General features: G+C 41.1%; 2 protein-coding genes across 2 annotated transcripts in view; both read right to left on the bottom strand.

Annotated features, from left to right (window-relative positions):
• LOC138977285 (neuralized-like protein 4) overlaps positions 1–13,949 on the bottom strand; it is a 118,481-nt gene that overhangs the window by 9,739 nt on the left and 94,793 nt on the right. Inside the window, exon 8 of the mRNA XM_070350186.1 lies at positions 3,939–4,118. Coding sequence (XP_070206287.1) covers positions 3,939–4,118 — 180 coding nt within the window. The remainder of the gene's footprint in view (positions 1–3,938; positions 4,119–13,949) is intronic.
• On the bottom strand, positions 4,273–9,485 carry LOC138976969 (E3 ubiquitin-protein ligase TRIM33-like). The gene is made up of 4 exons (XM_070349862.1): positions 8,362–9,485; positions 7,479–7,622; positions 5,727–5,885; positions 4,273–4,341 (listed from the first exon to the last, which is right to left on the bottom strand). Exons 1-4 carry the CDS (start codon positions 9,475–9,477, stop codon positions 4,273–4,275), a joined length of 1,488 nt encoding a protein of 495 aa, XP_070205963.1. The 5' UTR covers positions 9,478–9,485.

Genomic DNA, 13,949 nt, shown 5'->3' on the forward strand with positions numbered 1-13,949 from the left:
CCTAGCTTTTGATCTTATCAACATACCATCAATCTTTTTCTTCCTCAAATTTTCCAGCTGGGTATTTAACATTTCAATCTGTAGTAAGGAATCATTGGTCACATTATTTTCTAATAACTGTAATTTCATCATTAATTCTTTTTCAATGTTTACTTCTCTTTTTATATTTAGTCAAGTTTTGACTAAATATTTTAACATCGAGGGGGAATCGAAACGAGGGTCGTGGTGTATGTGCGTGTGTGTGTCTGTGTGTGTGTCTGTGTGTGTGTCTGTGTGTGTGTAGAGCGATTCAGACTAAACTACTGGACCGATCTTTATGAAATTTGACATGAGAGTTCCTGGGTATGAAATCCCCGAACGTTTTTTTCATTTTTTTGATAAATGTCTTTGATGACGTCATATCCGGCTTTTCGTGAAAGTTGAGGCGGCACTGTCACGCCCTCATTTTTCAACCAAATTGGTTGAAATTTTGGTCAAGTAATCTTCGACGAAGCCCGGACTTCGGTATTGCATTTCAGCTTGGTGGCTTAAAAATTAATTAATGACTTTGGTCATTAAAAATCTGAAAATTGTAAAAAAAAATAAAAATTTATAAAACGATCCAAATTTACGTTTATCTTATTCTCCATCATTTGCTGATTCCCAAAACATATAAATATGTTATATTCGGATTAAAAACAAGCTCTGAAAATTAAATATATAAAAATTATTATCAAATTTTTTTTTTCGAAATCAATTTAAAAACACTTTCATCTTATTCCTTGTCGGTTCCTGATTCCAAAAACATATACATATGATATGTTTGGATTACAAACACGCTCAGAAAGTTAAAACAAAGAGAGGTACAGAAAAGCGTGCTATCCTTCTTAGCGCAACTACTACCCCGCTCTTCTTGTCAATTTCACTGCCTTTGCCATGAGCGGTGGACTGACGATGCTACGAGTATACGGTCTTGCTGAAAAATGGCATTGCGTTCAGTTTCATTCTGTGAGTTCGACAGCTACTTGACTAAATATTGTATTTTCGCCTTACGCGACTTGTTTTTCTTTTCGGAGGCGAAGGCAATTGTCTTTTCCCTAATTTCCATTAACAAGGTTTCAAAAAATAACTGATCGCTTATTCTAAATTGTATTTCATCATTGGGTATTAAATGTATACCATCCATATCATGCACTGGCAGTGCGTAAAACTTCTTCACATCAATAATTAGTTTCTTTATCTCTTTAACATATTCACTATCAAACATCAGCGAGTTATTAAATTTCCAAAAAGGTCTGTCTCTTTTTATATCTTCTGTCTTTAATGTAAGTGTTACTGGCGAGTGGTCAGATCTATAACCACACTCAATGTCACAACCATTTACCTCCATCAGCAAATTACTTGACATCAGGAAATAGTCCAATCTCCCTTGTTTAAGGGAATTAAATTTCCTCCATGTATAACGGCGTCTATCGGGGTAAATGTCCCTCCAGACGTCTATCAAATCATAAAGATCCATCATATCTCTTATCTTTTTTCTTGACTGGGGTCGATTTACATTACATACATAATTCCTCATATCCACTTTCATATCTAACACAACATTCCAATCACCACCAATAATAACATAATCATTTCCAATCTGTCTAATCATTGCGCTTACATTCTCAAAAAATGAGGCTTTATCTCCACAGCTAGGTCCATATATATTTACAATGGTGTACCTCTTTTTCAAAAATTCAACATCCATAATAATGAAACAACCATCATTGTCACGAACAACATTGTGCACTTTATGTTCAAAGTTATTATTAAACATCACCGCAACACCGTTTTTATTAGAGGCGCATCCAGACAACCACACTGAGTAGCCCCAGCATGCTCTTACATATTGTTCATCTTGGTATTTCAAATGTGTTTCCTGTAAAAAATAAATATTAAATTTTTTTTCCCTCAAAAAATTGAAAACATCCTTCCTTTTCTTACTTTCATTTATCCCGTTTAATTAAACGTACAAATTCGGAAACCGGTCTGTTCACACATTGTGAGTAAAAGAACACTCCATATAGACTGGATAACATGCAGTGTGGCAAAAAGCCTGTTTAGCATTCAGTCCATTGAACACAAAAGTAAACCACACCTTCATAACAACGACAGTGTGGGAGAACAAGGGAAATAACTGTTCGACACATAGATATGCACTCGTTTGAACTAAGGTTGAGTTCGGAAAGTTCGTTAGGTAAACGTCATACTTCGAAAGAAGGCTAAGCTCGTTTGGTGCAGAGAAGACCACACGAGTATACACAGCTTTGAAACAAACAACATGTAAAACACAAGAATTTGAAGACAAGGTAAACAGACATGGACACAAGTAACACATACCTTCGGATCTTGCCGCTGGGCTTTAAGACGAAGGAGTATGATTGCAGGAACTTTATCCAAGTATTTAGAAGTACACAGTTGTAGCAAAAACACATAATTTTCACGCATTTGGAATTATCCATGTCCCACAGTTTGGGCCGATCGATCGACACCATTTTGAACTATACCGATCACGTGGTTTTTCGTGTGGCATGGGACTGGAGATATTTTCCACCGAAGCTACTCTATGTATTATGTACGGCTTAGTAACATGGCTGGATGACAAAACATTCGATGTAGAATGAAAACAAGTGACTGAACATTCTCTCGTTAAAAGTTGGAAAAACCCGGGTCGTAAAAGGAAACCAACGTCTGTACCGGTGGAGGAGCAAGGCATACCAAAACAAAACATCACGTGGTCACAACACTGCCATGTGCTTTCTACTTGTCTAGTTGTCAAAGGTCAACGATAAAGAACATACCTTGTTTATCCTAGAATAAAACAGACAGACAAATACTCGGACATTTGTTGTATGTTTGGTAGCCTGTAGAAGGTAGACTCAAGACCTCTGACATACGTCTGGACAGCAATCTTAAGTAGGTGACTATGATTATCTTTACACAACATAGCACAACCTCTCATTCCTTTACCTTACTTGAGTGAAAAATTAAATCCCCTCTTTTAATCAACATCTATTGATTTTATAATAATTCACACATTTTGCAATCCATCTTTGGGCAAATATTTCAAGCTAGCAAAAGTTTAAGTATTTGTCTTTAACAGTCAAGCAAGTGACAAAGGCATTTTCAGAAACAGCCATCAAGAAAAGGCCAGGCATTTTGATACAATTCAAGTATAATATTGTATTGTACACAAAACACACAAGCAACAACAACAAAAACAACAATCACATCAACATCAATGACATGAATGGTAAACGCCAGAAAAAGTCATTGCCATGGAAACAGTCTCTTTGTTTGGTCTGGTGACTTCACGGTATGCGTCGAACAGGTAAAGCAGTAGCCTGAAACAAAGGCAATGAAAAGATCATGACGTAAACACTGAGGTGCAAGTTTTATGAGAAATATTACGCAATGTTCACACTAACTTCGAATTCATGATCTCAGTTTTACACACTTTTGTTTTCAACAGGACTGTGTGTGCATGGTAATAATGTTTTCAACAGGACAGTGTGTGCATGGTAATAATGTTTTCAACAGGACTGTGTGTGCATGGTAATAATGTTTTCAACAGGACTGTGTGTGCATGGTAATAATGTTTTCAACAGGACTGTGTGTGCATGGTAATAATGCCTTAAAACTCAGTCAGCGTAGGATTGCACTGTGTGAACAGCTAGTGTCTTGTTGCAGAAAAACAATCATTCAGAAAGTCCGTGATGATAAACACTGTGCTCACACATTTGTCAGCATTGATGACACATATTCCGAGCTTTCTGATGACTTTTCCTCAGAGTTTTAATTTTTCTGTTTGGTTTATAGAAACTATGCCATCAAGTATTCTGAAACAATATGGCCACTACTATAATGATGGAGTGCTGAATGAAAAGAGTGTCTAATTATTCATTCGACAAACCCACCTGTCTGTAAGGACCAAACACGTCAAAGAATGTAAAGCAGGGGTCGGGCAGGCTAGGGGCGGCTTCACCCTGGTCGTCACCGTTGATGTAGAGATGAAGAGATCGCTTCTTGTCAAGCATCAGTCCCACCCGGCTTTTCTCGGGTAAGTCGACCAGCTTCTGTCCAACGTTGGTGTTAAGCTGAAAAGACCCACACCAATGTAACTCTATCTGTTTTCGATATCAGAGTTGTTTGAGAACTTGTTTTTCTTGATTACGTTATATGTTCCTTTTTCGGGACTTCTTCCTGGTAAAACCAAAGGCAGTCGTGCAGAATGTGGTTTTGTTCTCCAGTTCATTTGCACGTTGAGAAAGTCTCTATTTCTTTTTCTGCTTTTGAACCAGGCAACTCTTTAGGGACGACCTGAGCCCGAGAGACGCCACACAAAGGATGTCTGAGCCTTTAGCTGAGTCCTAATGTCCGGCAACTAGAAGAATGCACGATCATATAGCTGAGTCATAATGTCCGGCAACTAGAAGAATGCACGATCATATAGCTGAGTCATAATGTCCGGCAACTAGAAGAATGCACGATCATATAGCTGAGTCTTAATGTCCGGCAACTAGAAGAATGCACGATCATATAGCTGAGTCATAATGTCCGGCAACTAGAAGAATGCACGATCATATAGCTGAGTCACAATGTCCGGCAACTAGAAGAATGTACGATCATATAGCTGAGTCACAATGTCCGGCAACTAGAAGAATGCACGATCATATAGCTGAGTCCTAATGTCCGGCAACTAGAAGAATGCACGATCATATAGCTGAGTCATAATGTCCGGCAACTAGAAGAATGCACGATCATATAGCCGAGTCCTAATGTCCGGCAACTAGAAGAATGCACGATCATATAGCTGAGTCATAATGTCCGGCAACTAGAAGAATGCACGATCATATAGCTGAGTTATAATGTCCGGCAACTAGAAGAATGCACGATCATATAGCTGAGTTATAATGTCCGGCAACTAGAAGAATGCACGATCATATAGCTGAGTTATAATGTCCGGCAACTAGAAGAATGCACGATCATATAGCTGAGTCATAATGTCCGGCAACTAGAAGAATGCACGATCATATAGCTGAGTCATAATGTCCGGCAACTAGAAGAATGCACGATCATATAGCTGAGTCATAATGTCCGGCAACTAGAAGAATGCACGATCATATAGCTCAGTCATAATGTCCGGCAACTAGAAGAATGCACGATCATATAGCTGAGTCACAATGTCCGGCAACTAGAAGAATGTACGATCATATAGCTGAGTCCCAATGTCCGGCAACTAGAAGAATGCACGATCATATAGCTGAGTCCTAATGTCCAGCAACTAGAAGAATGCACGATCATATAGCCGAGTCCTAATGTCCGGCAACTAGAAGAATGCACGATCATATAGCTGAGTCCTAATGTCCGGCAACTAGAAGAATGCACGATCATATAGCTGAGTCCTAATGTCCGGCAACTAGAAGAATGCACGATCATATAGCTGAGTCATAATGTCCGGCAACTAGAAGAATGCACGATCATTTAGCTGATTTCTCAAATATTTCAGGCGTACGCACACTCACACACACACACACACACACACACACACACGCACGCGTGCACGCACGCACGCACGCACGCACGCACGCACACACGCACGCACGCACACACACACACACACACACACACACACACACACACACATCCGTAAATACACACTTTTCACTGTCCCCATCCTTTGATCACGGTCTTTTCAGACTTACCGTCTGTCCGGCATTCACGTCCACAGACTTGTCATTGATGACCACAGCAGATGGCCATCCGTAAGCGCGAGATGGCAGTGTCAGAGCGTCCGGAGGAGTGGTTGTTGCTCCCGTCCACATGTAAATACTGTTATAAGCGTCTCTTCTGTCCAAGATGACCTAGACATATTGCATAAAATAGTCACATGTATGCACACGCTGCGTACGCGTAGACATACTGTCACACAGAAACACACGGGAACACATACAGCCCCCCCCCCCCCCCCCACACACACACACACACACACATAGGGATATAGAAGCTGTACACACACACACACGCGCGCACTCACACACACACACGCACTCATGCACGCACGCACGCACACACACACACACACACACACACACTCACACACAATAGCTGTTAATAATCAGTGGGGAGGGTACACATTGTTCTGTTTCGGTCTCTATCGTACTGAGGTCAATATAAAAGAAAGATTTTACGTCTTCCGATGCGTGACCACAGGCACACGCTCGATTATGAATCAAATGCCTGTTGACTAGGTGCTGATTTAAATCAGTCATGCATAACCTTAATTTACTGTGAATCACTTGGACCTGGCGTTCTCCAAAATAAAAATACGGTGGATCGTTAGCAGTTAAATATCTTTTAAATTTTTCTGCTTTTGAACCAGGCAACTCTTTAGGGACGACTTGAGCCCGAGAGACGCCACACAAAGGATGACTGTGAGCCTTCAGCTGAGTCATAATGTCCGGCAACTAGAAGAATGCACGATCATATAGCTGAGTCATAATGTCCGGCATTTTCAGTTTTACAGTGAGATCGTCAACCCCAAGACAGGTCGGACAGACTCAGTGAATAACTTATCGACAATCGTTTAACCTTGACGAGTTGACATAGATTCCTCGTTGAGGTTTGAACACAAGCATTGCTGTGAAGATTGTAAATTTCTCGCACGTGAACATTTATGAACCTAATTTGATTTCCAGAACCACATATAAAACATTGTATTAACTGTCCGATAGTGGCTTGTCTGGGTTTAGATAGTGACGGCCCTTTTACCCAGTCGGATTTAAACAAACAAATCAAGGGTACTTCATAGTGGCAAAATTTGGATCAAAGATTTCATAAAACTGATCATGACCTATTCTTCTTTTCAGCTTCAAAAACCAGCACCACATACAGATACATACGCACGCACGCACGCACTCACGCACGCACACACACACACACACACACACACACACACACACACACACACACACACACACACACACACACACACACACACACACACAAGTGCAGATTTGTGTCAGAAAGTTGATTTGTGCAGCTTTAATGTCCATCTCTACCTTTATTTTTCCGTTGTACATAGTTAAACAATCACTTCAACTAGACAATTAACTATTTGCACACACGGTGGTCTGCCACTTTGATCCCTGCCCCCCCCCCTCCCCCTCCCTCACACACAATCAATTTAAAACCATTCATACAGTATACAAAAACAACAATAACCTGTTCTTTAGAATGCTCAGTATTCTCTGAATTGCTATTTGAAGTAAGAAGCAAAATTCTTCATATGTGTTGCACAGTCTGTGAGGGCAGGATCTTTAATTGAATGACATTTTCGGTTAACAAGCATTGCTAAAAACACAACTCTTATTCAGGAAAGTGCTATAATTCTTAAAGGGATTACAGTTGTAAACACACTGATAGCGTCACAGTGAACACTGAGCTCAATGACTAACCTCGTACACCATGTTCGTCATCATAGGCTGAGAGGCGACAACGATACCACCATTGTAGTTAGACCCTCTCATCTCTGCCGTCTGCTTGTTGTTGCTCAGCACGATGTTCTTACCGTGGTTGTCATGGAAAGACAAAACTGGCACCTGCAATCAGTCAGTGTACACATCAAACTGAACTGTCTAGATATGGTTAACATATTTCACGTAAATCACTCTGACACAGTTAATTCATACATTGCACATACAAATGATCGGTCTAGAAAGTATCTTTTTTTTTAATTATTATTAATTGTATGTAAACAATCCTGCAAACGGTGCTGCACTCTATTTTGTTGTAAAATCTCAGTAGTTTTCGTTTCGTTTCAAGACTGAATCTTTTACTGCAGTTCCAATAAAGTGTCACTGTACCAACATGGTGTTTATTCTTAAAATAATGGGTTTTTTTGTATGCAAAAAGAGCAAATTCGACATTTGTCCATTGAGTTGTGAAATTTTCACCGTATGATTTCAGGAGTGAAAATCAGTTGGTTGCCAAGTGGCAGCAAAACTTCCTGCAACCCCCAGGCATAGGTATCGGACACAGCGCCTATGTTCATGTGAGGGGACATTTCAGATCCTGTTCAACGATATCAGACTAAGAGTTTTGGCATGGTGACAAAATCGTGCGTTGGCCAACACACTTTCAAATAGCAAATCTGATTTTTGTGTCCAAAATGACATGAATGCACATACTAAACACGGAAATCGCGCTTTAATTTTCAGTTATTTTCCTCATAACTGATTGTTTACTAACTTGATTAATCGGTTAAAAAAAGAAGGAACATCACAGAAATGAATGCGCGATCATGAAGAAAATCGGATATGGGGAAAAACAAATACTTACAGGCACAACATACACATCAGCAGACATGACTTTCGCCTGACCGAGTGCTGACAGCTCTTTCTCAATGCGGGTCACGGCCTCTGAGTCAATCACGACGGTCTCCTTGGATACGAACTTGGTGCCTGAGGGCAAGGTGGCGCTGCAGTCGAGGTTTCCAACACGTGTCTGCATCACGGGCGTCATGGTGCTGACAGTGTCGCGATTCTTGGCATCCTGCACGCGCTGTACCACGTGTTTGTGTGTCGTCAGCTTCCCGCGTCGCTGTAGCAGACACGTTTTGGCCTCCGTCACCGCCTCCTTGACGTCAGAGCACGCGCTGTGGGCCAGCTCGTTCAGGCGATGACGACAGTCCTGGACCGACTTCTCCAGGCGCGCACACACGGCTTCGATCTCAGCAACGGCCTTCTTGGTCTGCTTCTCCGTCTCCGCCAGGTGGTCATCCAGCTGTTGGATGGCATTGTCCAGCCTGGCTTCCCCTTCGGTCAGCGTGACCGCCAGCTTCGCCAGCACGGCGCGCGCGTCCTTGACCTTCTCCTCCATGTCCTTGACCTCCGGGCAGCTGCGGTGGCGGGACGTTGCGCACAGGTGGCAGATGCTCTCGCCGTGTGTCGGGCAGAACAGCTCCGTGGTCTTGTCCGCGTGGACGGCGCAGGCTGCGTGCTGGCTTCCCGCCACTTTGTCCGCCGTCAGGCAGGTCAGGTCCTCCACCGTGTGGTTCCTGGCCATCTTTTGCTTCACGTGCATCTTCCGGCACGACTCGCAGAACAGGTCCCCGCACGTCAGACACAGACACGTGGCTGAACCCTCCTCACACATACAGCAACTGTGCGACTGTTTGAGCAGACGGTGAGCCCCCACCAGGTCCGCCATGGCCAGGTCTGTGGGGAAACTGTCCGCGACGTCCTGCCAGATCTTCTGGCTTCGCTCTTCGGGGTCCATGATGGCGCAGCGGCACAGCGGACACAGCGCCTGGTCTTGAGACTGCAGCCAGGACAGCAGACAGTGGTGACACAGCAGGTGTCCGCAGGGCAGCAGCTTGGGCTGCACGTACTGCTCGTGACACACGCTGCAGTCCATGTCATCGGGTTCTGGCACCGGTGGGGCAGCAGTCGCCATGGTTATATGTGTTTTCTGAAATTACCAAATATCTCTTGAGAGAATCAGGTCTTTAAAAAGAGTGAGTTTGAAAATTGAGGTAAACTTAGAGACGTTTTGAAACAGAAGTCTAAAGAATTTCAATATTTTCAGGGTTAGCAATGAATGATCAAAAGACAGAAGCAATGTGGCTTGGTATAAATAAATTTTCTGCTGACCGACCATGTAATATTATTTGGAAAAAACAAATCAAAATCTTAGGAATTCATTTCAACAACTCTGTCCCAGCCTCCAACATAGAAGAAAACTGGGAACCTAAACTACATAAAGTAAATTCATTAATAGCAACATGGTCGAAAAGAAACCTAAGTATAATGGGGAAAATTTGTATAGTCAAAACATTAATGTTGTCACAGTTTACTTACGCACTGCAATCTCTATGTGCCACAGAAAACTTCCTCAATAAGCTAAATTCATCTCTATTCCGATTTATCTGGAAGAAAAAATATTCAAACAAAAGAGCTTATGAAAAAGTTAATAGAAAAGTAATGTGCCAAGAGACAAATCTTGGAGGTCTGAAAATGATTAATGTCAAAGATGTACAAACATCATTTCTAATTTCATGGATTATGAGGCTGCTGGACGGAAGTAACGCAAAGTGGCAACAGATTCCATTAGCATCATTTTTAAATCTGGGCGAACGCTTATGCTGTCTGCGCTCAAATGTGAGTGCAGAAAATTTTAAAGGACTAGGTGCCATAAAGCAATTTTTCTGGAAACAAGCTTTTATCACCTGGCTAAACAATAAACACAAGATCAAAGAAATAAGCAGTAATGAACAGCAGATAAGTGTACGCAATCAAACCTTATGGAATAATACAAATATAAGGTACAGGAAGCAAACACTATACATGAATGACTGGATAAAGGCTAAAATATGCGTTGTTAAAGATGTTTTTAACGATAACGACATGTACTCTTTTGAGGAAATATGTGAACGAACTGGATATAAACAGTCTCGCCTATTTGAATATAATGCAATACAGACTGCCATTAAAGCTCTATTATTGCGTGATACGGGTCAGGCCCGTTCTGATCATATGCCACTTATACAATTATCTCCACACCAAATCCGCCTAAAGATGTTAAATTATGAGATGAAGGAGCCAAGCTCAGCTGGATTTTGGTCGAACAAATTAAATATTACAATAGAAGATAAACACTGAAAATTAGCTAACGAATGCTCGACAGAAACCCGTCTTCGTCTATTGCATTGGAAAATTTTACACAATATATATCCCACCAATATTTTGCTATATAAGATGGGAATTCGTCAAACAAATCTCTGTCAGTATTGTAACGAAACCGACTTCATCGAGCACTTTTTTTGGCAGTGTAGAGCAGTGCAACCCATATGGCAGGAATGTCAAGGGTACATATTTAAATATACAGGCAAAAATATAAAGTTAAGCTGCGAAGAGGCTCTTTTTGGGTATTTCACACGTAATATCCCCAGAGAGAAAACCTTCATAATTAATCACCTTATATTGATATCGAAAATGTGCGTAAGCCAGTTTAAGTACGGAAATCCAAAAACTAACATGAAGATCTTATTTCAGAACCAAGCTCGACTTCGAAATCTCTAGTAAAATTGAACTGTGTATAAGAATATAGATAACTAGTAGTATTGTGTAAAGTTATTTATATATGCGCTGTATGATGCTGTGCTGAAAACTAGTACTGTAGTTGGATTAATTAACTTGTTATGTATTGTCCCGCTGAAAATGTATTATATAACAGAATTAAGGGAACAACAACAACAACAACAACAACAACAACACACACACACACACACACGCACACACACACACACACACACACACACACACACACACACACACACACACACACACACACATATGCACATACACGCAAACATTAGTTAAATTGTTGTTGAATTAAAAAGTAATTTAATGGAAATGTAACCTGTAATGTAAAAGAAAACAAAAGTAAAATTTCATTGAAAAAAAAACAACAAAAAAACAAAACAAAAAGATATGCTCACCGCCCAAAATAAAAGGGAAAAAAAACAAAAAAACGAAAGAGGCAAAAAAGATGGGTTGAAGCAGCCTTGCATGCAACTGAGGTCAAAAAAAAAAAAAAAAAAAAAAAGAAGTCTAAAGAAGCAGGGTCGTGAAAAAGAAGAAGGGGGTGTTGGGTATCGTTGGGGGGGGGGGGGGGGGGCATTATCAAAAGCATTATTAAACGTTGGATTTACTGTACTGTTTTAATACAGACGTGGGACTCGCCCGTAGAGAAAGGAATCGTACGTGAACTCAGTTTGTCAGCCTACAGGCCCCGTACATTCGAGAGTAAATATTTATGATGCTCTAAGAATTGCGATTTGTGATACACATGCAGTCATGGTGCTGCGTAGGATAATATTAGGCTTGCTGGATGGGGTGGGGGGGGGGGGGGCGGGTTTGAGCTTTAAAAAACAACTGTTATGCTGAAGGTTAGTGTCTATTTTGTGTATTACTATTATCCAATACAGTTTTTGCTCTCAAATAGTTAAGGTGTATCAATACACTGACCTCAGGATGTTATTGGATAGAGAATGTTAGTTAAACATGCCTACAATGATCCGTGAGGCTGATATCATGAATAAGTAAATTTTAATGTTAAGACAGTACAGGCACGTGAATTTCTGCGTTCACGGAGTGTATCAGTCGTATTGTTGCATCACAGGAGCTTGTATCAATGCATTGGTCAACCAAAGTCTCTCACTCCTTTACCCACACTGTGGTATTTCTCCGTTTAACTTAACTAAATATTCGAACCTATGCAGAATCGACTTTGTACGCGAAAGGTTCGATAATCAATTCATCGACAGGCTTTGCCCTGCGACGTTTACCGTGCTGTTGAACCAGATCATAGCCAAACATAGCGAAGACTTCAAATGTATTTCTATGCTAGTTAGAATATACTGTAATACTTCAGTGAGGGTAAAGAAGAGTAGAATACCGTGATCGTCCAGTGTTTGAATACAAGCTCCTGCGTGCTGCACAAGTCATGCACTGACTTCTATTTTTTTAATTTTGTTTCATTCATATCTACCGTATCTTTACCCTTGCCGCGTTGTCGGTAACACCAGTAGCAGTGGCTGTGTAAAACGAACGAGAAATAAACCACTGTTGAACAAATACAAGACACCGGTTACGCCGCCTTCCCACAAAGAGACAGTCTTTCTCATGCTAAATGTAGAACGAAGCACTGAACTGAACAAAGTTGTTGTCACATTCACGCTGGTCGCTGTGACCCAAATCGAGACATAGCTGCATATTTTATTAGCTTTACCGAATGGGGTCAGCTCGTTGTGAGTGGAGTGCGTGACTAAGAATGTTGAACATTGCGCTGCTCAATCGACAATGTTCTTGCAAAAAGAGTACTAGTCTTACGTTGCAGCACTTTTCCCCGTTTGGCCAGCATTAAATTGTCTACCGAGCTACAGATTTTGCTGCCGATCTTCAGACAGAATACAGCACTAGAGATCGTAAGTGAAGTAAAGTGTCACATAGACACAGATTGCAGCAGACAGACAGACAGAAAGATAGACACACAGACACAGATTCACACAGACTCACACACACACACAACACACACGCACACACACACACACACACACACACATACACATACACACACACACACACATACACACACACAAAATCACAGGCATATATGAGTGTGTGGTCTAGAGAGAACAGAAACTTGCGAACTGAAAGTAGGGTAAACCCGGAAATTCCCTGAACGTTAAAATCAATAGTGACATACCTCGTAACTTGTCTCAGCCTCAGAGCGCAGTTATAGAAACAAATAGTCGACAACGGAGTTGATAAATCTATGGTAATGATCCAGAAGCGACAATTGGGAAGAATGATTCACTCTAAAAGACACGAATGTGACAAACAGTCCACACAGGTTCTACCTTCGCACGGCGGCAGTCATTGCACTGAAGAGTGTGACGTAAAATATGCTGTGATCACGTGATGTGGGTCAAAGTTGATCTTTCCGGTACAGTGCGGGCGAACCTTTGGGAACACTGTGACCCGATTTGTGCATGAACTGTTGAAGTCTGTGCAGAACCTCTGAAGTGCGTTTCAAGTCTAAACAAGATTCAGGCTCACAGAGTCCGTTTTCAACCAAAGCCATATAATTATTCACATAATCGAAAAATACAGAACAACTATTTAGACAGACAACGATGACTGCACCTGATTGCATCGGGAACTGTTTTCGATCTTCATTCGATCTTGTTCGTAATGATTGATTAATCAGGCGTAGACATTAGTAGCTTTGTTTTTGTCGCGAATTAGCCATTGCCATATTTAATGCGCTTTGTCATTATAATTTCTTTCTAATTTGTTTAATAGAAAAATGTAATCTATTCAGATAGAAATAAATTGACGAATGATGACTGTTTTCGGGTTTTC

Source organism: Littorina saxatilis, linkage group LG9 (assembly GCF_037325665.1).
Source record: "Littorina saxatilis isolate snail1 linkage group LG9, US_GU_Lsax_2.0, whole genome shotgun sequence".
NCBI classification, from domain to species: Eukaryota; Metazoa; Mollusca; class Gastropoda; order Littorinimorpha; family Littorinidae; genus Littorina; species Littorina saxatilis.